At 49.5% G+C, this 21,695-nt stretch overlaps 1 protein-coding gene across 2 annotated transcripts in view; it reads right to left on the bottom strand.

Annotated features, from left to right (window-relative positions):
• Positions 1 to 1,993: 1,993 nt before the first annotated feature.
• Positions 1,994 to 21,695, bottom strand: part of Cv-c (RhoGTPase activating protein) — a 246,395-nt gene continuing 226,693 nt past the window's right edge. For both annotated transcript variants that reach the window (XM_076894948.1, XM_076894947.1), the window contains exons 11-16: positions 4,340 to 6,053; positions 3,869 to 4,206; positions 3,527 to 3,678; positions 3,136 to 3,417; positions 2,822 to 3,001; positions 1,994 to 2,704 (exon numbers count right to left, since the gene is read on the bottom strand). In XM_076894948.1, coding sequence (XP_076751063.1) covers positions 2,590 to 2,704; positions 2,822 to 3,001; positions 3,136 to 3,417; positions 3,527 to 3,678; positions 3,869 to 4,206; positions 4,340 to 6,053 — 2,781 coding nt within the window. In that variant the 3' untranslated portion in view covers positions 1,994 to 2,589. The remainder of the gene's footprint in view (positions 2,705 to 2,821; positions 3,002 to 3,135; positions 3,418 to 3,526; positions 3,679 to 3,868; positions 4,207 to 4,339; positions 6,054 to 21,695) is intronic.

The raw sequence follows: 21,695 nt of genomic DNA on the forward strand, positions 1-21,695 counted from the left end.
TTATTCAAACAAATGGTATAATATTTTACTTAACCAAACGAACTGAAGACAATTGACAGTTCCGTTCGAAGCGAAAATAGCGCCGTACGTCCAGAGTGCTGACGGAGAAGCAGGAAAATCGCGGCGTCAACAGAAAACGGCGGCGTTTTGTTCCTGGTAACGAGCGGTATCGATTAAACAAGCCTAAACGCGATGAACCGCGTTAAATGCGTCTTACATTGTGTAACCAACACTCCAGAGTATTTCAGTGGACACTGTAAAGGTGCAATTAAACACGCTCGTAAATACACGCAAGGTGTATAAAATAAAACGGTCTCGTTTAATGAGTATATAATCGTGTTTCATTATTGTATAATATACATATTTACATTCTAGTGAAACACGGATTACAAGAATAAAGACGATCATATATTATTACAAATAACGAAGAGACATTCAGACCCGCGCGTTCCCTTTCGCTCTCTTCATCTTTCGCACGGACACTATCATACAGACACATCCTAACTCGCGTGTTCCTTACTGGCGTTTTTTGGACACAAAAATATCATCAATATATATATAATCTTTCTTCTCCATATAATTACTCTATGTCAATAATATAATAATAATAATCATTAAATATTCTCGACGTAACGTTCGTAGAATAAAAATCTATACACTTATATATCCGTTATCCGTAATTTCATCTAAATTGTAAGTTGACTAGTATTATGTTAAAATACACTTATAATTCGATTCGATGAGGTGTATTATTCTCCAGGTTTCGTTCTTCGATCCGGTGTTAATTCATGTTCGTTTAACTTCGCCTCCCCTCCCGTTCCGTTCTCCGTTCTGAGAGTTACGCGCGAGATTTCTGAACGAAGGTGGTCCCTGTGTATGTTAATTACGGTGCACGCACGAGCGTGCATCATCGCGCGACAAACGGATTCGTTCAATGCACTCGACTGGCCGCGAAACGATCGTACCAGCTAACCGGAAACCAACCTGGCCCGCGACTGACGCGTGCACAATTTCTTCTCGGACAGACAGTTAACGATAGACTCTATGCGAAAAAAATGTTCAACGCTTCAACATCGATACACGAGTGACGAATGACGATTGCTTAATTAAACACGAGTTTACATATCGCGCGGCCGCGGTGTCGGCCGCGGGAAACTTACACGTTTACTCAAAATCCTTTCGCATTGCTCGATTAAATCGGATTAATCGTGAGATTAGGGCTTGGGTGGCGGTACGTAATTAGTGGGGATCGAAACGCAATTTGGAATCGTACGCGAGTGAACGCTTTCGCTTATTTTCTTTTTTTTTTCCTTTTATAAATAGAATAGACATTACGTACGTCGTATAACCAGCGTACCACTACGCTACGATAAAATGTACACACGGCGATCCGGTCTATCCTAAAATCATGACATTTACAAAAACGAACCGCTCGAAATGAACGACGGCGTAATTGTGATACAATAGAAAAATTGGCATTTGGTCCGAAAGAAACATACAAAATACGGGGTCCTCTTACGTGCTAGACGGTGAAGTTATAATATTGTGCGCGACTTGTCTCCTATTTTTCTCTTGTATATCATTTGGTGAGATTGAAACATCGTGCGACGCTGAAATACACTGACTGCGATTGCATTTATTGTAGCCAACTACGATCGAAAAATATTTCACGTCCATCGCTTTTTTTTTTGTATGCATCGCGTTAATATATCTTAATCGATACGATTATTGAAATCGACTACCTACCATATCGAAAAGGCATCGGTTCCTCGCTAAGGTAAGCTTCGTTCGTCGTCAGCTGCGACGAAACACCGCGAAAATCGTATCCTCTATACCTTGCTTATCGCCGAGGACAAAAAATCGTCGCTCTCGGAACTTCGATTAAACGATATACAACATTCAACTATGGATACTTGCAAAAACAATGCAATATATCCCTCCTACGTACACGAAGAAAAACACGTACTAGCCCATTTTTATTGTTATTTGCTCCTTTCTTTCCCGTTTAGCTCTTCTTCGATTTTGGTGTCCTGCCTTTCTTTCTACGACTTTCACGATCACTGGACGGCAAGATCCTTTTGGACAATAAAACGTCACACAGAGAGAGAATTTTCGTCTAGAATTACGATAACAATAAATTCTTTCTTCGTCGTCCTTCTATTAACAACACGGTTATAATAATGATTCGACGTCTAATGCTAAACATATCAGGCTTCAACAAAAGTTGCTTCACATAGATTAAAGCTTGTGCATGGTATTCTTAATCTTTCGTTTCTCTTTCTTACTTTTACGAACATCGTCGGGACCAACTCGAAAAATACACGACGGGGTTCATCATTCTCGACAGCGAACTGAATTTCTTACAGATCTATCGCGTCCATCAAGATCTTCTCGATTAATTCTCTAGTCATGGTATACTGAACGAGGTGGATCAAATATCGACCCCCTATCGACCCCTTAATTCTCGTCAATGGTAGGCTGAACCTGTCGCATATCTTTCAGGATCCTGTGTTCCTGATGCTGATCATCCTGATTCTGTAGAGTGGTGTAAGGACCGTGCAACGGGGATCGTTGCACGGTAGCCTCCTCTCAGACCTTGCTCTCGGGACCGTCTGTCGTATGCTTGAAGGAGCTGCGAATTTTGCTAAGGTGGAGGGCAGCGAGATGGCCGTAGCTTTTGTTATACCATTCCGGAGTGCGTCCTCTGCAATGGAATTAATTGCGACGAGATTAGCAAACGTAGTCCTCGAGATTAAATCTGTGGCGATCTGTGTTCGATCGCGCCAAGTGTCGACGCATTGCAAACTCGAGGCGTACTCACTTTGTATCCACTCTGGAGAGATGCATGATCCGTGATTTACCGCCACCGCAAGGCTCGATAAGATATCGCGAGGCCAAAACAATACCACGCGTCCCGCCAAGCATAACAGGAGCATCCGGATGTTCCACGGACGTTTCTACGATGACGCAGGTCCCTTTGGGGAGATCGTTACGCCAGGATCTGTACAATGAAACGTTACATAATTTACTGCTCCACTGGCACCCTTTATAACCCTTGTAAATCAGTCCCGCTGTTTGTCAGTGGGATCCAGTGTATCGGATACGCACGCCATTGGACGCGAGCTCGGAACTCACCTTAGCAAACAATAATCCCTAGCAGGTAGAGGGCTCATATTCCCAGTGGCGTATTGAACGACCTCCACGTTGGTATCCAGTTTGGTGACCACCTTGTACATCAGAAGCTGAGGATCCCAGATTTGCCTCTCCCTCAGAACGCGATGGAGAAGCTCGTTCGGTGGCGCTTCGACCTCGGTTGACACTCGCCATAGACGCAACGGATGTCCGTCTCCAACTTTCTTGTACGCCATTTCCACCGTGCTGTCGGCCGGATTGTTCACGCTGACCCATCCCCGACTTCTGCGCAAAATTACGAGAGCCACGATAATCAGTGGACGCTCGAACGATGTTCCGTTCGGAATACTGTCGCACCAGAGTTGGTGCCGCTGAATCACGAGCCTATACGTACTTCTCGCGTGCCTCCTTCAGCAACGCCGTGGTACAAGCGTAAAGGTAACCCCTCCAGTCCTGCTTCAGTTCGGAGCCCAGCATCTCCAACGTGACCGGGATGCTTTCCTCCATGTAATTGAAATGACACTGCGTCAACATATCCGAGGAGACCTGGTGCAACGAGAATACGATTAACCACACACTCGTGTCTACCCGCCGCTCCGTAAGAACGTGTAAACGTATATTTATGTATATATGTATCTCTCGGATTTAAGCGCGATCGCAATCGCCGTTCCACGAGAGACGACGACGGATGACGCTCCTCTCGAACGACCTGGACGTTCGGCATCGAGCCACTCACCATGAATAATTCACGATGCATCTTGACCAGATACAGAAGACAGTCGTGAGCGGCTTTGTTTTCCGACAGTTCCCTCTGATCGGGAATGCCCACGGTCTTTCTCCTACGTGGCGATACGCTGCTCGACCTGTTGGTCACGTTCGTGTTGCTGTGGTTGAAGTGGAACAGGCTCGGTGCCAGGCACACGGCCAGGTTCGAGGCTGTCATTTGGTTGTACCGAGCGTTGCTCGCGACGTGGTGCAAGAAATCGAGCAGCGTTTCCAACGCCTCCCGATGCTCGTCTGGCAGGAGCAACAGCACGCATTGTACCGCGTCCGGTCGCAGTTCAACAGGTACATCTGTAACAGTCCTCGACTTATTAATACCGTCGTTATACACGGACAGTTCCTGGTAACCATTCCGCGAGTGGTTCAAGCGAACTGATCTAAGAAGAGCACAACTGGTATCGCCAGATACGTTCTGTGTACTCACGTTGAAAGATCGCGATGAACGTCTCCGACAATTTGTTCGTTAACAAAGCTTCCGGCAACTCCCTGAAGTACTGCTTCACGAGATCGGCCACGTCGACAGCCTGTTGGCCGTCGAAGCTGATGTCATCCCCCAGTGTTTCCGTCATCATCTTCAATTTTTGTATCCTGGACCTGAGCCCGCTTTTCCTGAAGATCCCCAGTTGGTCGAGGGCGTTCGCTCTTAGCCAGCCCAGAGCGATTTGAATGCACTTGGGCAAGGCCTGGCCGGTTCTCTGCAGAGACAACAGCAACGGGACCCCAAAGACTGTTTTGTCCTTGTAATCAGGGGTCTTGATCTTCCTGATGAACTTCGGCAATTCCCAGTTCCAGCCAGTGCGATGAGTGGGACAGTATCGTTCCATGCAAGCGGTTAGCTTCAACAGCGCCAGCTTCCTCAGTACCAACAGTTGGCCGCAGGACATCGAGGCCATGGCACGCGAGCACAAAGGATCCAACGACTCAGGATAGAGGGATCCCCTCTGGAAGCTGTGCCACCTAACGACCGTACCCTTGTGCCGCGGGGAATCCTCTTCCTGATCGGAATCACGACTGGCCACGGTGGAACTGCTCTCCTGGCTGCCCGCTAGCTCGGAACTCCTGGACCTCGATTTCTCCCTGTAAACCGTTACGTCCTTGGACAAGGGTTTGCCCTCCCTGTGGGAGTCGTCGCGGTGCCTGAAGCTCTTGTGCATCTTGTCCTCCCTCTTCAACACGGCCACCTTGTCCTCCTTGTGCCTCTCCTGATTCTGACCGCTGAGCTTGTCCCTGTATCTCTGCGACTCCTTGCCAAGGTTCAGGCTCCCGCCGCGGCTGTTTATGGGAGTCTTGGTCGGCGAGTCCTTCGGGCTCTGCGGATGGGCGGCCACGTATTCGAGCACCTTGGCGTGGTTGCTGTTCGCGTCCCTGAAATACCTGTGCCGCCAACTGGTCGGCTGGCACTCCGAGTCGCTGAGCGCGCCCTGGTCCTCTCGACCGCGGTGCAAGAACCGCCGCGCTCGGTTCATCTTGGTGCGCGTCGGCGTAGGCGTCGGTCCGCCACCCTGGGAGCCGTCCGAGCAGTAACTCGAGGAGTCGTCGCCCAACGGGCTGGGCGCGTTGGTCAAAGGCGAGGGTGGAAGGTGATAAGGCGAAGCTGGTAGCGTGACCGGTGACCCGGGCACGTGCAGCGGCGAGTCAGGCAGAAGATCGTTGAAGGACACCCGCGCGGGCCCCGTAGGCGACACGTCCACGCAGTTCAGCTCCTTCATCTTCTGTTGCATCGACATCACGTCCAGAATTTGCGGGCCGCTGATCACGATGCCGTCGCGGTTTTGATGTTTTCGCCGCCGCGACTTGAGCGACTCGACCCGCCTCAGGATAGCTTTGGCCCCGTCTTTCAGCCTCTCGGAGCCGGTTCTACGAAATCTTGGCCCGATCTCATCGGGAAGCGTTCCGGGTGGCAGGCTGCTGTATCTGAGAGTGTCCAGCATCGTGTCCTCTGCCTCCTCCGCCTCGAGCCGATCCTCCAGCGAGTCCTGCTCGTTCGACTGCACGTTCTGCCCGGCGATCGCCTGCAGCCTCTCGGCGTTCGCCTGCGTCACGTCGCACACGCGGGACCAGCGTCTCGTTTTGTTCTCGTACGTCCAATTCTCGCTGAGGGCGCACTGTGTGTCTTCGTCTGAATCATCGCCGCCACCCTGTAACGGTGAACGAGGGCAGGTTAAAACGGGCGTACGTACAGCGCGTGAGCGAGCGAGCGAATTTCAACGGTGCCCTTAATTAAAAGGAAAGTTACGAAACGCGGCCTTAATCGCGCGTCTCATTTGCATAAGTAACAACCGTGCCCGGTCATAAGTGAGAGAATACTCCCACCTCCTTCTCCTTCGTCTTTCCACGGTGCCTTCGGACGTTTCACCATCGATATGGAACGATGGGAACCGCTCGTTCCGAGGAGCCATTAAAATTACGCCAGGTCCACCGCGTCTAGACCGATAAATTTCGGATTACACGCCCTAATCCGTGGCTACCTCGAACTTGATTATTTCTTCCCCGCCACCTCGCCTTTACGACCCAGAGACTTTTGAAAGATTACGCACAGCGTCTAGAAGCTAATGACGTGATTCAAAGGAGACGTGAGTCACGGTGCACAAAGGCGGTCGCGCGCAACCAATATCCATTCGAGAGTGCGGAGAAACGTTTCGTCCGAGAGATTAACGAGTCGCGGCGGCTGTTTAGCGGGAGCCAGTGGCATCGGATTGATAATCAATTTGCGTTTGATGCAGCGACAAATTAAGGACCACCGTCGCGGAGGCTATCGTGTGTTGTAATTAATTGTAGAAAGCGTCCCGAGCCCGGCTACTTTTACCTATGGCCTCTCGCAATCGGCAGCGACACCCGTAACGCAAGCCACCGCGAGATGGATGTCCCTTCCGGCACCCGTGAGAAGAAAAATCCCTACCCGCGAACGCGGTACCGCGGCGATCTGTACCGGTTTCCGCCACGAAAACGATGCCTTTTTAACAACGGCACGTTTACATATTTTATACGCTTTCTATTTTAATGCAATATTCATACGAACCGCCCAGGATCACGGATCTCTCTAATTAGCACGAGAGATACGAGCAACGGACTTACATAATTTTCTATCCAGATTGAACGCGATACCAGACCTAACAAGGCTTTGATCGTGTCGTCTTTCTTATTTATACGACAGCTAATTATATCACTTTCTGTTCGCGATAACCGTTAGGTATATATTCAGCAAACTTACGGGAGCCACATAGCCAAGAAGAAAAAGAGAAAGGGGATTTATGTAATGTATGCTTGCAAATTTACAGAACTCTCGAACGCCGGGCACATTCTAATTAAATTAATTAACCCAACGAACGGCCCACTAGTCCGACCCATTCGATAATTGCAAAATCAACTGAAACTTTTACAATTTTATACAGCCGTGCCCCGTCTGTTTCCAGTTTCCCAACGATTCGACGCCCCGTTACTATTTCACGCCTTATTATCAGCGCTGGCGAACAACCGAGCGGGCCCAACGTGGGATCCGGCGTCTACGGATCGAGGCTACGGATGACTAAACTGAAACGTCGCTCCTTCCGACGGGTATAGGCGAAGCCAGCCCGTTTTCTAACAATAAAGCCGACGCTCTGTCGCTCGTTACGAAACTTGACGCCTTTGTTGTTTCCACGTAGGGCAGGCCAGGCAGGGCTGCGAGAGCCAGTCAGGAGAGTGTGTGACCTTACGTGATCCTCGCCACATGACAATGGACCGGGTTTCACCTCGCGTCGCTTCGCACGGTTTCCAACGGTGGCACACCGTGGCGAACAGCCTAACTCCTCTTCGTGCCGTTCGCCGTCCAGGAAGCGACCGTCTCACGACCTGACCAGCCTCTCGTACCGCCATCTTTTCTTTTTTTTTTTTCTTCTTTCGACCGTCCCGTTTCGCGACGATGCACGAGGACATAATGGAAGCTGTCCCGCTACGACGCGTCTGCATGTGCACGCCAAGACGAATGCAACTGCGTACGGTCGCAAGTCATTTCGATGATCAGATATTTAGCGGAGAACGTAAAGGGTTGACGCGATTTTCTGGAAACGCGGCACGAGATCGCAGTAGGGGAGGCTCGAGTTAACAGATTCAGTAGTGGCGTTTGTTGCAGGCTAACGACGCGGACAAACATCGCCGCAGCTTTTCACGGATCAAATCACTTCGTACGCGAGCCGTACCGCGGCTTTAAAAGGCTTGAACCCTAATGACTGCGGTGCAGCGAATAGAACGAACGTATTTATAGATGTTTACGCTAGGGGCTGAACGGTGCGCGATCCTTTCTTTTTCCACCCGAGGCGTAACGTTATTACGGTGATAAATTTTAATCGTAAATGCGGCGTCGAGCGGCGGGATCGTTAAACGAAATTACCAGAGCATTCGAGGAGAGGGAACGCGCGAAATGACATGCAAAGTGGCCACGCGGCCTTCGTAACGTGTAAAAGTTCGCGCTTCTGTTTCTGCTTTTCCTTCTCGTTCTCTCCCTTTTTTTCTGTATCCGCCGAGCTTTTTATTCCGCGTCGATGGACGTCACGAACTCCGGCGACGGGGCCATCCGATTATGCGAGGAAATAATCAACCGCCGCGAATGTGGGCCACGGTTAAAAATACCCGGCATTGCAGAAATGGGATATACGTCGAGAATAAACCGGAGTGCAGACCAGAATAGACTTTTCAAATTTCCGATGCGTCCCCACAAATATCGACTGGCTGGTCGATCACAACTCGGAACGGAAACCATAACTCCGTTGTCAGCACGATACGAGAGAAACCAGAGTGCTTTTACAGGTTAATTAGAACCTCTGTACAAACGATAACCCTTACATCTTACATCTATACACAACAGTTACAAGAAAAAGCAATATACCCGAGAGGAACGAATATTTATAGCCCGCGTACATTCTATACGTATATTATTTTATCCCACAGTCTGATATTAATTTCAAAAAACGTACGTATCCTCCTCGTACGGGAGAAGGAACGGAGTGAAACGCGATAGAAAATTGACTGGAAAGGGTGGAGAACCAGCACCGATTTAAGACAAAGGTGTCCCTTTTCCACTTGACACTGGATCCCGATATAACCAGCGTCCCATCAGATTATACTCTGCTCGTGCCTAGCTGGAAGAAAATTATCGAGAGGCACGTTGACGAGCGGTAATTCCTGTCAAGACGGTGAAGTACGTGTCTTGGGTACACCCCGTTGTCCCGCGGCCGGGGCGAAGAGCGAGAAGAAGGGGACAGCTTATCCTCAAGGACAAGAGAGCGAGCCGCGTCGGTGGTGTCGGATAAGTCCGCGTTTCGCGCGCGATTATCGGCGATCCGGCACTCACACTCCTCGCGCATATCTGCATTTCCGTTCCAGCGTGTTACCACGGTACGTGACGGTTCTCGTACGTGAGCAATATGCCCGCGCGTCGCCCGCGCGCGGGCCAACGAGCCGTGTCGCCCCACGTTGCCGCGACGTCACTTCCGTCTAGGCAGGTTGAACAAACCCTGTGTGTTTTATGCGTGACAATGGCTCGGGAATGGACTCGTAAAACGAACAGTGTTTCGTGCCAGTTTTATGGGCTTCTACTATTTATTCTGCGCGGTCTTAAACGCGAATGTTAGTTTATGTTTCTTTTTTAACTGCCGGTTACGTGCGTCCACCACCAGCACCTAGAGAGAACGAGATCTGTTTCTTTCTCTCTCTTTCGTACGTTGTACGCGCGTTCTTATTATTTTTAGAGACGCCAATTGAAATTTCCGGATTCGATTAACGTATTGGGTATACGATCGTTGAACGCTCGACAGAGTGATCTTAAGGGTAGGAAGGGTTCCTTCGGCTTGAAAGCCTCTCAGCTTGTAACGCGAACTAGTATCGGAGTAATTTCCATCCGGTGCCCGAACTAAACCCACGAAACACGCAAGTTCCTTCGCAAACAGCGCGAACTTTGACACCACCGCGAAATGCAGAGTCAAAGGAACAGTTAGTCGGTAGTTTCATCCAGCTAATCCTGGCGATACGCACAGTTCGCGTCTGTCTTGACGCTTTTGATGTCAACGAACGAGTTATTGAGGAAAAAAAAATTGTAGTTTAACAAAACAAGGATACAGTATAAACTGTTGAGTATACACGGAGCTGACTAGCGTGTCAAAGGGGTTGAATCATCAAGTTAGCCAGCCGCGGCGAACAAAATTCGCATACGTTCACCGCGCACCGAATTTAGAATACGACGTCGGTACGATGACCTAGATTACCGTTCTCTCCGGTTAGAAAGAGCCAACGGCAAATTAGTCGTAGCCCTCCCGCGTCAAGTTTCAATTAAACGTCGCCTCTTGCCTTCGTTCCCAATCCCGTGGCTCCCTGTAATTGGTACGGACCAACGGATCGTTCCCTTTGAGCCGGGAATGTATTTTTGGCCGTAGAAAGACCCGCGAGAGACCCGGTTCCGTCCTCGCCGATCTCTAACTCGAGCGTGGCGGTCGCTTTCAGCGTTCTCCAATGTGTAGAGGATAGCTGAAAACTGGACGGGACGAGAAAGAAGGTAGACGAGGGACGTACTTAAACGTTCTCGCGCGAACGCGCGGGTTTGGCATTCGTTAAAAATCCTTTTATCCGCGGCCTGATACGTCGCGGCTCTCTTTAAAAGGCAGCGCGCTCGTGTCACTCCCGAGCGTACACGCAGTCAAAGGGGACCTTTTGACGGGAGGGACGAGATAATGCGAGATATCTGATGCGATGTGACTGCGGGGATAAATGATTTCGAGAGGTGAATAAGTTAGTTACGTTGGACTCGCCGCCGGATGGAAAGCTGGTACTACTTTGAAAATATCTTCTGAATGCCCGTTGCTCGCCGTTGCAAAAGATTCTGGAGTTCTTAGTAACGTTTGTCAGTCTTATTAACGAGTTGCTTGCGTCTCACATTATTCTCCTTCCACTCTTTAACGTCCATACTCCACAACGATGTATCGTACCCGAAAAGTATTCCCTTCTACGAGAGTCGATTGTTCGATGCGTTACTATAAATGATTCTAGCCGAGTATCCTGCAAAAGTAATCGCGCAAGAACACGCGAGTGCCACGCAGTACGGTCGACGACATTCGGTAACCGGCAAAATACTTAATGGAATCCCCATCGAAACGAATTCAGCCGCATCGAGCCGCGTATTCGACGAAAGAACGGGGGGACCGCGAGAGCAGGGGTTGCGAACGGGGGTACGTATCAGCATTTTAAATCACGACCACGTCCCGGACGATGTATCATCCGGCACGGAAGGAAGGGGAGGAGGTCCCCCTGCTGTTGGATTCGCGGTTGTCGCTGCCTCTCCCGGACGGTGGAAAACAAGAGCGAGCCGAACGAATTGTGAGAACAAAAACGGCGTACGCTTCTCACGAGCCTCATCGATTCCGCCCCGGTTCGGTTCAAGTCCCCACGGCTCGAAAGTATGGTATCGTTTGTACGCGGAGATATACACCACGAGATCGCGGCCGGCCAAAGAAATAGAGGAGAACGACATTCCACGGATTTCCATCGCCGGTTGCTCTCCCGCTCCGCCCGTCCTGAGGATTTCTTCATTGACAATCGTGATTCAGTAACGAGCCTCCGGGAATCGTACGGTCCGCAGAGGTCCCTCTTCTCTTTGCCCTCCTCGTCGTCGTTCCTCGCTCGTTTCATCCGATCGGTGGCCGATTCACGGGACGAACGATCGTCGCGAACCAGGCACCGGTCCGTTGCAATTAACCATCTCACGGACCAGATCTGGTTCCCTGGATTTCCAGCCGCGGCGACGACGACGACGACCTCTTTTTGCCCGCGGATTCGACCGTGCTGACCGAGCTTTTCATTATCCCGTGCGGACGTCGCGCGGTATCGATAACCCGTTTCCGCTCCATTTTGTAACAGGCACGGCGATCGTCGTGGTGCGTTTTTCTTCTACGTTTCGACGTACGGATGGACGTTGTACGTAGAGACGTTTTCGACGATCACGCGAGCCTGCGTTCGGTCGAGTCCACGATGGCACATGTGCAGCGTCGTTTCGCAACGCGGCCAGCTTTGAAGGGGATAACGCGTTTTTAGGTTGCGCTGGGTTGCTCGTCGTGGGAGAGAATGAGAGACTGTTAGATGGTGCTTTATTTTAGATAGATGTTGTGGACTGTAAACTGTGTTTGAGTGAAAGGTGGTCGTCTCAAAGTGTCATGCGGTGAAATAGAGAAAGAGGTACAAGTGGAAGAAGTTTTTAGTAGACACAAATTTTGTATAGCCAAAGATTTTTAAATAGGTTGAATGTCTGTGAATAGAAGAATGATCGGTTTTAACTGGAACATTATGAAACAGGTTTGGTATTTTGATCGAGGGGATAAAATAAGAAATTTGCAAATATAAATAAGGCTCGAGTGGAAAGGGTGTCGGAACGGAAGCCTTCGTCACGTGACAGAGTCGTTTTAGAAACCACTTAATCTGATGTCATTAATTGTCGCCACGGTATAGTTATCCTCGCCTACTTCTCGCACATCCGGTACCATTCTCGCATAACGAGCAGTTGTTGCGTCAATCCGAGAATACTTTTACGAGACGTGAATTCCACTCCGGCTGAAGGATATCATTCATTATACAAACTGGCTGACGCGGTGTTTCCACTGTCGGTTAAAGCGTCTGACAAGTTTCGCCTACGTTCGCGTATCGAGCAAAACAGAAAAAGGGGGAATGGCGAGATGCTAATTTTTTAAAAATCTAAGTACGAACGTTGAAACATAGAATCAAAGAATACTATATTTCTATAAATTACTATCATTATACTTTGGTATCGATATCGTAAAAATATACGGAATGTAAATAGTGGTTACTTGACGCGAAGACCGTGTCTAACGAGAACTTGTCGTGCGTCGATCATGAAATTTTTATGAGAAATAAATCCCGCTGCTAAGAACCTGTCTCCGATTGGTCGATTAACGGCACTTAATCGGTCAGCTTTAATGGCATTTAGCCAGTTACTAAGAAGCTTTAATCGATCCTCGTTTGCATCGTCGAATATTCAAATTTCCCCGCAACCATTATGGTAATCCAGCTAATATATCTTCAGCGGATCGATCTCCTGCGTCGAAACAATTTCGATGAAAAATTACGAGTTGCATCGATAAGTCAACGTGAATGTGTCGTAACAGAAAACAAACCTCGAAATCAATTCTCCTCGCGAAAATTAAGACAATTGGCTAGAAAACCTTTCAACATTGACCAGTCCCACTAACAGGCGATCGATTCAAGAGCTTTCGCTGCTCGCTCGTTAATGAACGCGCTTTCGATCCCAGACGGCAAGAAGTAAATCCTCATTTACCAGATCTAGATCGGCAGGTTGATCGACGGATCTAACCCGATCATCCAGCCCACCCCCTTTCTCCTCGTTCCACATCGATTTCCATCTGTCCCCGGGGCGGTTAGTTCGCTCCTCGTAAATAGCCGAGGCTTTTACGTTACTTCCAGGCCAGCAGACGGCCCGTACGGAACGCGTTAAGGGGGGCATCGTGATGCAAATTTCTCGATATCGGCGAATGACTTTGCTAATTCGAACGGTTATCCGCTAATGTAAAATTCCTGCGCCTCTCCGCCGCGCTGGCCTGTTTTATTCGTTGGAAATAGAAACGAGCCACTCGTAACGGCGATAATACACGCGCGCCGCTGCCTCTTCGCGTTAACTAGGACGATACCGCGGCTCGAATTAGAGGGATACTCCCATCCGGGGGATAATAAAATTGAAATTCAATTAAGGCCTGCGGTGGCGCGGTTAAATTCTAATTTCAATTTTAGCCGCGCCGATAAGGAGGTGCCGGGCGGGTTTTTAGATCGGCCCGATTTCAAAGTATCCCCCGTTAGTTATCGCAGGTTCCGAGAACAAATCGCCGATTTTATTACTACAGGATTTTATTACCCCCGCTAACGCGCGTTTTATTGCACCTGACTGCTCGGATGGTATGAGTTTAACGCGAGAACTTGTTTGATTTACTCGATTCGCGTTAGATCGGCGCAGCGTTAATTGTTCCGCGTACAACGCGGGTACTTTCGCCCTATATTTTATCGGGAATACCGAAAATAGAATTCGCAGTAAGCAAATGTTAGGCGCGCGTCGAACGTACGTCACGTTTATACGGGGAAAATACGCACATATTTACTCTCAACCGTGCATCGATGCATTTTCACTAGTCGCTATTGATTTTTCATTAACCGGTCCATTAGCTGCGCGAATGAAACAACCGACTAAATAAATAAACGTCCCGTCGCGTCTGCGTATAATCGAATCGCCCTCGGCAAATATTAAGTGGTGTTCGGGCGTTGTTCCTGAAAAAGCTCGCTTATTAACCGGCCGAAATGAAACGAACCGAAAATCGATTACGCTTGCTTGTTCTCCGTCGAAAATGTATCGTTCGCTTCGACGAACATCATTCCTGAACGACGAGAGATTTCAATATTTCGCGGCACAATAAATTCGTTCCAAGTAATTAGTTCACCGTTGACGATTAATCGCGCGAAAGATGAAAGGTGACGGGAAATGAATAAAAATAGGTTTCGATTCAACTCACTACACCGTCAAAGTAAGGCTCGCCGTGGTGACATCCGCGCATCGTACCAGGGCCCACCTGTCCGATTTCAATTGCAAGCCTCGGGTCTGAAATCCGTCGAGCGTGCCGCCGCGTTTCGAGTTCTTCATCCCCGTCGAGCGCGCGCGATGGCGGGTCAAGTTCCGGTTCCACGGCACGGTCCGGTGTGCTCTCGCACGTATACAGAGACGCGAGGAACGCCGTAGCCGTGCCAAGGCGCTCGGACGGCGACGCCACGCTGTCTGGCGGCCACGTATCTCCGGCCACGGAGAGCTCTCTCGCAACTCTCTCACGGTGAAATCATTTCGCGGTGCTCCTCGTACCGCCCGAGGCTGAGTGCGTGACACTTGTTTACCACGCACGCGGTGGAACCGGCGAGGCGGCCAAAACGGAAGAGAGACGCGCCGCGGCTGGTCCCGCAGCGGAATCCGCGCGAGGGAAAGCTGGAACGAGCGCGCCTTTTTACGCACGCTGCCCGAGCGCGCATCGGGAACGGCTCTCAACGTGAATGGGAATTAACGAGCCTGCCTTCGTGACGCTTCGACGGGGCCATTATTCAATTTTCACGCCGTTTTGGAGAGAAATTTCTGAACACCTTGTTCGGCGCGGAATTAATCGCGCTCTGTTGTGAACGCCGGCGCTTTTGACTCGGAAAGATTTTAACGGGATACGCGATTGCGCCTGGGCGGATTTGTTTGATCATTACCATTTTTGTAATCTGCTCTATCCTGCGGAGAAATGTTCAAAGCCCCTTTTCGGTTTACATCAAAGGGAAGTACTCCATATGTATATGACAGGGAATGTCTAAACGGCTATTCTTGATGGAGTGATCGTTCGCTCTTACAAGACAGTTTTTAACCTATCAGTCGAAACATCTAAATAGTAATTGTCGTACAACCGATGGAATTAGATAAGGTTCCCTTTATTAAGCAACCTCCGATCCTTACATGACAGTTTTCGAGGTACAACCTCTGTACGTCTGATTAAGCCGTAGGTCTTCGACGTTCACTTTCGACTGCAACCGAGGTGGGGAACCGAGACCAATACTATTATTCGTGTTCCGAACTATGTAGTACGACCGCGTACGTGTACACGCATAGCCTCTCCAAACAGTCGTAGTTGCGCAACGCGGGCAAACAGACGAGAAGTATACATTGGAATTTTTCCAGCCGGAATGCAATTAACACTCGGCCATTTTCCTATTCGAACGAACGTAAACCACCGTGTCGAAAAAGTAACCTATCGTGCTATTAAAGTTCCGTGAAGTTTCTCAATCCCCGTGCAGTTCCTCGAATTCCGCTGGAATATCGCCGAGATCGTTATCGAACCTTGAAGCTGCATGAAATACCGTCGAATTTCGTGCATGCACGCCTCCGTATCGCGTTCGAACACCCCGCGGACGTACCGTGTAAAACGTCGTCCATTTCGAGCCAGAAGGATCTCGCCAGTCGTTGCCAACAAAAGTGTTACCCGAACACTTGCGGCTATCGGAGAATGGTACCAGAGTGCGGAAGGTGGCGCGTAACGATATCGCAGTATATATTTCTGCGCGCGAGACGTCTTCGCGAAACAACCAACGGAAGGTCCCCGAAATTCCACGGACACGGAGAATCCCGATAAGAAACTGCTAAACACCCAATTTTCGTTCCAGCGCGGAAGGGTTAAACCGGGCGCGGCGGTGGCGGTGATGGCGGCCTCGATAAAGTCCCATTCGCGCGGAACGAGCTCGCGTTATCGTAACACCGCGCGGAACACGAGGATCTCGATAGCGCGAACGATAGGCTCCCAGCGGAATGGTGGCGAGCAGCTTGAAACCGCGACGGGTCAGTGTCGATAAACCGTGGAGGTCGGCTCGGTGCGCTCGATAAAGCATCGATCGATTGGGGAGCCAGGGGACCGGCAATAAGTCGACAAGTTTATTCGACACCAGTTATCGAGGGCAACGACGCGAGCGTTCCTCGCGGCGCGCGTACATTTTAATTCCATCACCGCGCGGGCCACTCTAGCCGGGGCACCAGGAACAGCTGAGACCGCGGGTTACTAGTTAGGCTACCGGGCCCTGTACAGATGAACACCGCTCGTCGACGCGGTGAAATATCGAGGCTCGTGTACGTGTACGTGTCAAACGGTCGAACGATATAACAGGTTTAACTTAATTTCGTTAAAATATCGCGTCGGTTTATCTACGAGCGTGCGTGCGACGGTGTGAGCGCGCCAGCGGCATTCTTGATGCCCGTCGCAACGCGCAACGATTGCACGGGTATTAAAACGGTGGCCGAACGAACGGTTCTCTCCGCGCGCGCGCGAGAACGGTTCGGTTGATTTAAGTAAAACCACGTATCGTGGTCTTCATCTCGGTGTGACTTACGCTAATTGGCTTCTGAACGGTCCGATGGAAATTTATGGTAATACGCCGGCTCGCCCGCGAGCCACGCTAACGACACCGCGCCACACGGCTCTACGCTGCTGTTGCGCCTCGTCTGCCTGCCCTTCGTCGTCGGTTTCAATCTGCCCGCGCACGGAGAACGTCCTCCCTAATAACTGAATCGCGGCTGAATAAAGCGGTGAGATATGACGGCCGCTGATGCTCGCTGGTCGATAGAAATAGGCCGTTCTACGTGTACTCGCGAGATTTCGTGCGCCATTGTCGAGCGCGGGATGTTCCTCGAGGCTTTGGATCGAGGGTGGAAAGTGGACGAGTACGAGTGGATTTCGTGTTCGCTGCTCCTTTTCTAGAATACCAATTGTAGCACTCTGAATCATAGTGCTATGAATTTTGCTGGAGATTGCACATTTGTAAGATGCAAGCTTGCACGCGTGTCAGTTTCTACGAAAATCGTACGATTCCACGCGACGTGTGCACGGCTACGAAGAAAAAGTCATTGTCGACGACGTCGCATCCGCGTCATCAATTTTAACCACGAAATTGGATAATTATAGAAATGTTGTACGATGACAGATAGAAAGCGGATCAAAGAATGTAGAGAGTTACGGTTGAATTAGGTTGACGTGTGTGGATGTTGTGGAGTTGATAGACACCGTAGACGATTCATAGATGAGAGACGTGGACTTGATTGATAACTCTGATTGAAATAGAGATCGAGGAAATGTGATTTTAGTCTATTGACGTGGCGCTGGTTTAAGTGTGCCCTAAAAGTGGAGGATGCTCACCGAAGGTCACGCTTTTGACAGTCAATCATCGGAGCTTTCTCCAAGGAAAGAAATCAAACAGACGGCATTCCTCGTACTCGAATGTGTGTACAATATTAAAAACGGTCATTGTGAACGAGTAATGTGACAGGGAGAAAACGATCCTCTCGCCTCGACACGAAAACATCGATCAACCGATTGTCAATTACGAAATCGACGCGTGAAAAACGAGATCCACGAGACAAAGATATCTTCGACCAAGTTAATTTATCGTGGAATGATAAGGTTCTTGGAGCTTTCTAAATTCAGTGGAAAATCAGCGCTCAAGGAAAGCACCGTCGAACGATCGAATTAAGGACGACACGCTGGGGTAGTTCGAAGTCTCCTCCAGGGTTCACGCGAAGTACAAGCAACGGAACGACTAAAAACTAGACCCAACGGCCATCGCGTCCAGAGTGGATCGTTATAACGGCGTGGCATAGAAATGCGTGTACGTCCTCGCTCGACCGGGGGACATTTATATCGCGTTAATGACTGTTTCCAACCGGACGAGACACCGTGGTGAGGAACGTGTCACGACTCGCGCGCAGCTCGGAGCTGGAAAGTCCTCTATGCGGCTTGAAATAAATACACCGATATATTTTTAAGAGACCGCATCGAAACAGCTGGATCCATGGTCAATTAGACCCGCATTGCTCGCGTACATCACGTGTCACAGTTCCAAGCGGTGCGAGCCGCAGTCGCGAAGATCGGCCAGGGGATCTCGAGCAACGGTGGAACGAACGCGCTTTCGAACGGAGAAACGTCGGAAATGGAACGCTTTCGACGGAACCCTGTCGAATTCGAGCGTGTCCCAGTGATATAATCGAGCCAAGAAAGTTCGAGCGTGTGTTCATTCGCGCGTAATGCGCTCGCAATCAGGGGAAGAAAGTGTAATTACCGGGAGATCTTGATGGTGATCGGTCGACCCGGGAAATCGGAAATTGTTTCCTGCCGCGATCTCATTCATCTTTTTTCTGCACCGGAGGATCAGAGAGAACAGTCTGTCGTGCGAAGGAACAGGAAGCGAATCCTGTGGTTAACCAGGCGAATTGTTTTATTGCCAATCCATTGGTGATAATTTTATAATCGACGATCCGCCGATAATTATACGACGGCCTGTATCAAACTTCCTTTCGACGCTCATTTATTTATTAACCTGTCTGGACGCATCCTCTAATTATCGTTAGTCGAGGTTCTTTTACTGCAACACACGTGTTTCCTTCTCCTCCAATTGGCTTCTAACTAAGCGTATATTGAACTTTGGATACTTACTTCCGTGACGATATTTTCACTTATCAAATACCATAGTACCATCTCTCTAGGAATTCCAAAAACGTGCACTAAAAGATCTATGTAAAAGAGTAGATCGTAGCCACTTGTTTCCAGACGATAACCAAATGTTCTGCAAATTTTACACGAGCATTACGAGTCCTCCGCGACGTACGATACATAAAATCGCCGCGATCGAATGAGTCACCGTGACCATCACCCCTTCGAATTCCTCGATCGCGTATAGCATTGGTCTCATGGTTCAATCCCGAGGTCCCAGCGATCTATATAATTCCCGTGGAGCGATCCGCAAAAGCGGGCGTCTTGCGTCGAGGACGAAAGCCCGGTAGGGAAGAGGCGGAGAGAGAAACGAGGCGGTTCTCTGTCGCGGCCGGTACCCGGGGACAGGTTGACAGGCGCAACGGCAGCCGACATTCCTTCGTCAATCGGGTAAACCGGTTGCCATAAATTCGCGCGAACGAACGCGACTGTCCCGTGGTTCGTTTCAGCGTTTTCTGCCCGGCGATACCAGTATCCGTTCGCCAGCGCGTTACTTTTTCTCCTAGTACGGCCGGGCCGCGTGAACCACGATGGCCGGAATAAATCGCGCACCGTGACAAAAACCGAATTATTTTGCAACTATTTAGCCGGAGGCCCTCTCTCCTTCCGATTCCTCGTTAATACCAGGCCTTCTTGTCTCCTGCTTTATCCTCGATTCAACTTTTATCTACAGAATTTGAGCGATACAGGTGCGTCGGAGACGATCGATTCTAAAAGCTTTCGAAAATTCGGAGCTATTGAAGATTCATGAATTTTTAAGATTGCTTTTCTCTCAAACGAAAGCTCGAGTGCAATTTTGTTGTTTTTTATTCTCAACTTCAGTTCAGCTTCTAAGATTAGCCCTTTAATTTTCTCTCGACGTTTAAACGAAGAGCGCATATAGCTGGAGGAAAATATTGAAGGTGCGTTGCGTCAGATGTTGAAGCTTCTTGACGCGAGGAGCGTCCGTTTCCCCGGGAAATTACATCGGCGCGATCTTTGTCACCGGTTTCGCGCGTAACCAGTACAGTTTCGGAAGGGTCGTTTAATTTTTCGATTTCAACGCGCGAGAGGTTTACGACTTTCCATTAATCCACGTCGTCGCTAAAGCGGCGGGACACTCAATCTTCGCGTTACTCCGCCACTGCCAGCCTGGACACCTTTCCCAGCGCTGATGAATATTCATCGGCGATTTATCACGACGCAAAAATCGGTCCGTTTCCGATCGAAGGTCGGTTCTCCGCGTTTCAGCCTCGCGCGGTTGGCCCATTCGTTGCGACGCTTGATACACGTTATTTCCGCTCCAATTCGGACGAACAAAGGCAGGGCCGCGCATCTGTTACCGTTTCCTCGTTTGCAGCGGAAATTTTCCTAACCGGAAACGTCAGACTGGTACAGGAATTTATACCTGGTCTCGAATAAAATTCACGCGTATAAAGCCATCGGTTTGGAGAACAATTTTTCGTACAATTCCTTCATTCTACTACTATATTATAGTATTTTATTGTCATCGATAATGTGCACTTACTAAGGAACCCATTTAGAACAAGTGGAATGTGCAATCGCCTTGAAACGATAAAAAACCACCGTGCTCTGATTCACGTATACAAAACTACCTGATCGTGCCATACCGTTACTCTCGCAGCAAAAATTATCCGAAATTCCCACTTCCCCTCGAGCTGATCTCCTCCACCTTTCACTTCGATTGCTTTCGTTGAGAAAAATTGTCGTAAATTCACATTTCGCCTGGCAAGGGAAGCAGAAGTAAGGAAATTAACTCGACACTTTCATATTCCGCTCCAATTCGTCGGCGTTACGAAAATCCCAAGCTTCCTTATCGAACGCGATTTTCCTAGACGAGGTCTCGGCTCTCGGAAAACGTGAGAAATCGTGCGAGGAAAAAAGTCGCGCATCGGGTAAAGGACGTCGCGGAGGGAATTTGATCGCGCTCTAGTATGCGGCAGGCGTGCATTTGCGCAATCGAACGCGGTCGGTTGCAGGTGCAACTGGCAGCCGTGCCGCGCAGTCTGCCAGCGACGACTTTCAGCAGGGCCTCGCGTGTACCGAACCAGTTTCCAGGTTTTACGACGGGGCGACGACAACGAGAACCGTAGACTGTCATCGTCGCTCGTCCACCTCCTCCTCGTCATCCTCGACGCTGGCTCGAACTCGTGTTTCAACTCGCGTGTAATTATCGCTCTTTCTGCCTCGGCGAGGATAGAGCGTAGAGAGGCGCGCTGCTCGAAAGGCGAGCGAGTGGGGAAACGAGACAGACGATGGCCGTACGAAACGGTTTTTACGACGAATCGCTCGAGTCGATAATTAACTGTTTGCCAATTAATGAGCCCGTGAATTCTTTTTCCCGTTTCTGCGGTTACACGTGTTTGGAAAGGGTTTCCGAGCGTTCCGTAAAAAGGAAACTACAGTCTCGTTTTGTGAAAGAGGCTACCTGGAACGAGCGAATGGCTGCCCGTTCCGTAGTTAGCAATTATGCGCTCGTACAGCCTTATTTTCGTTGTACCGTTTCGATTTTTAAGCAATTACCACAAACGTACAGACGGATATCGATGTTTCTCATTTTTGCTATCCGATATCGACCGGATAGATCGAAAAATTACGAATCGCGGAGATTTTATTAGAACCTCGCGATCGTTTTGGCTCTCCTACGATCTCGTATCGAATGACTAGGCGAGTTGATTTCGAAGGAAC

The sequence above is a fragment of the Xylocopa sonorina genome, chromosome 5, assembly GCF_050948175.1.
Source record: "Xylocopa sonorina isolate GNS202 chromosome 5, iyXylSono1_principal, whole genome shotgun sequence".
Lineage (NCBI taxonomy): Eukaryota > Metazoa > Arthropoda > Insecta > Hymenoptera > Apidae > Xylocopa > Xylocopa sonorina.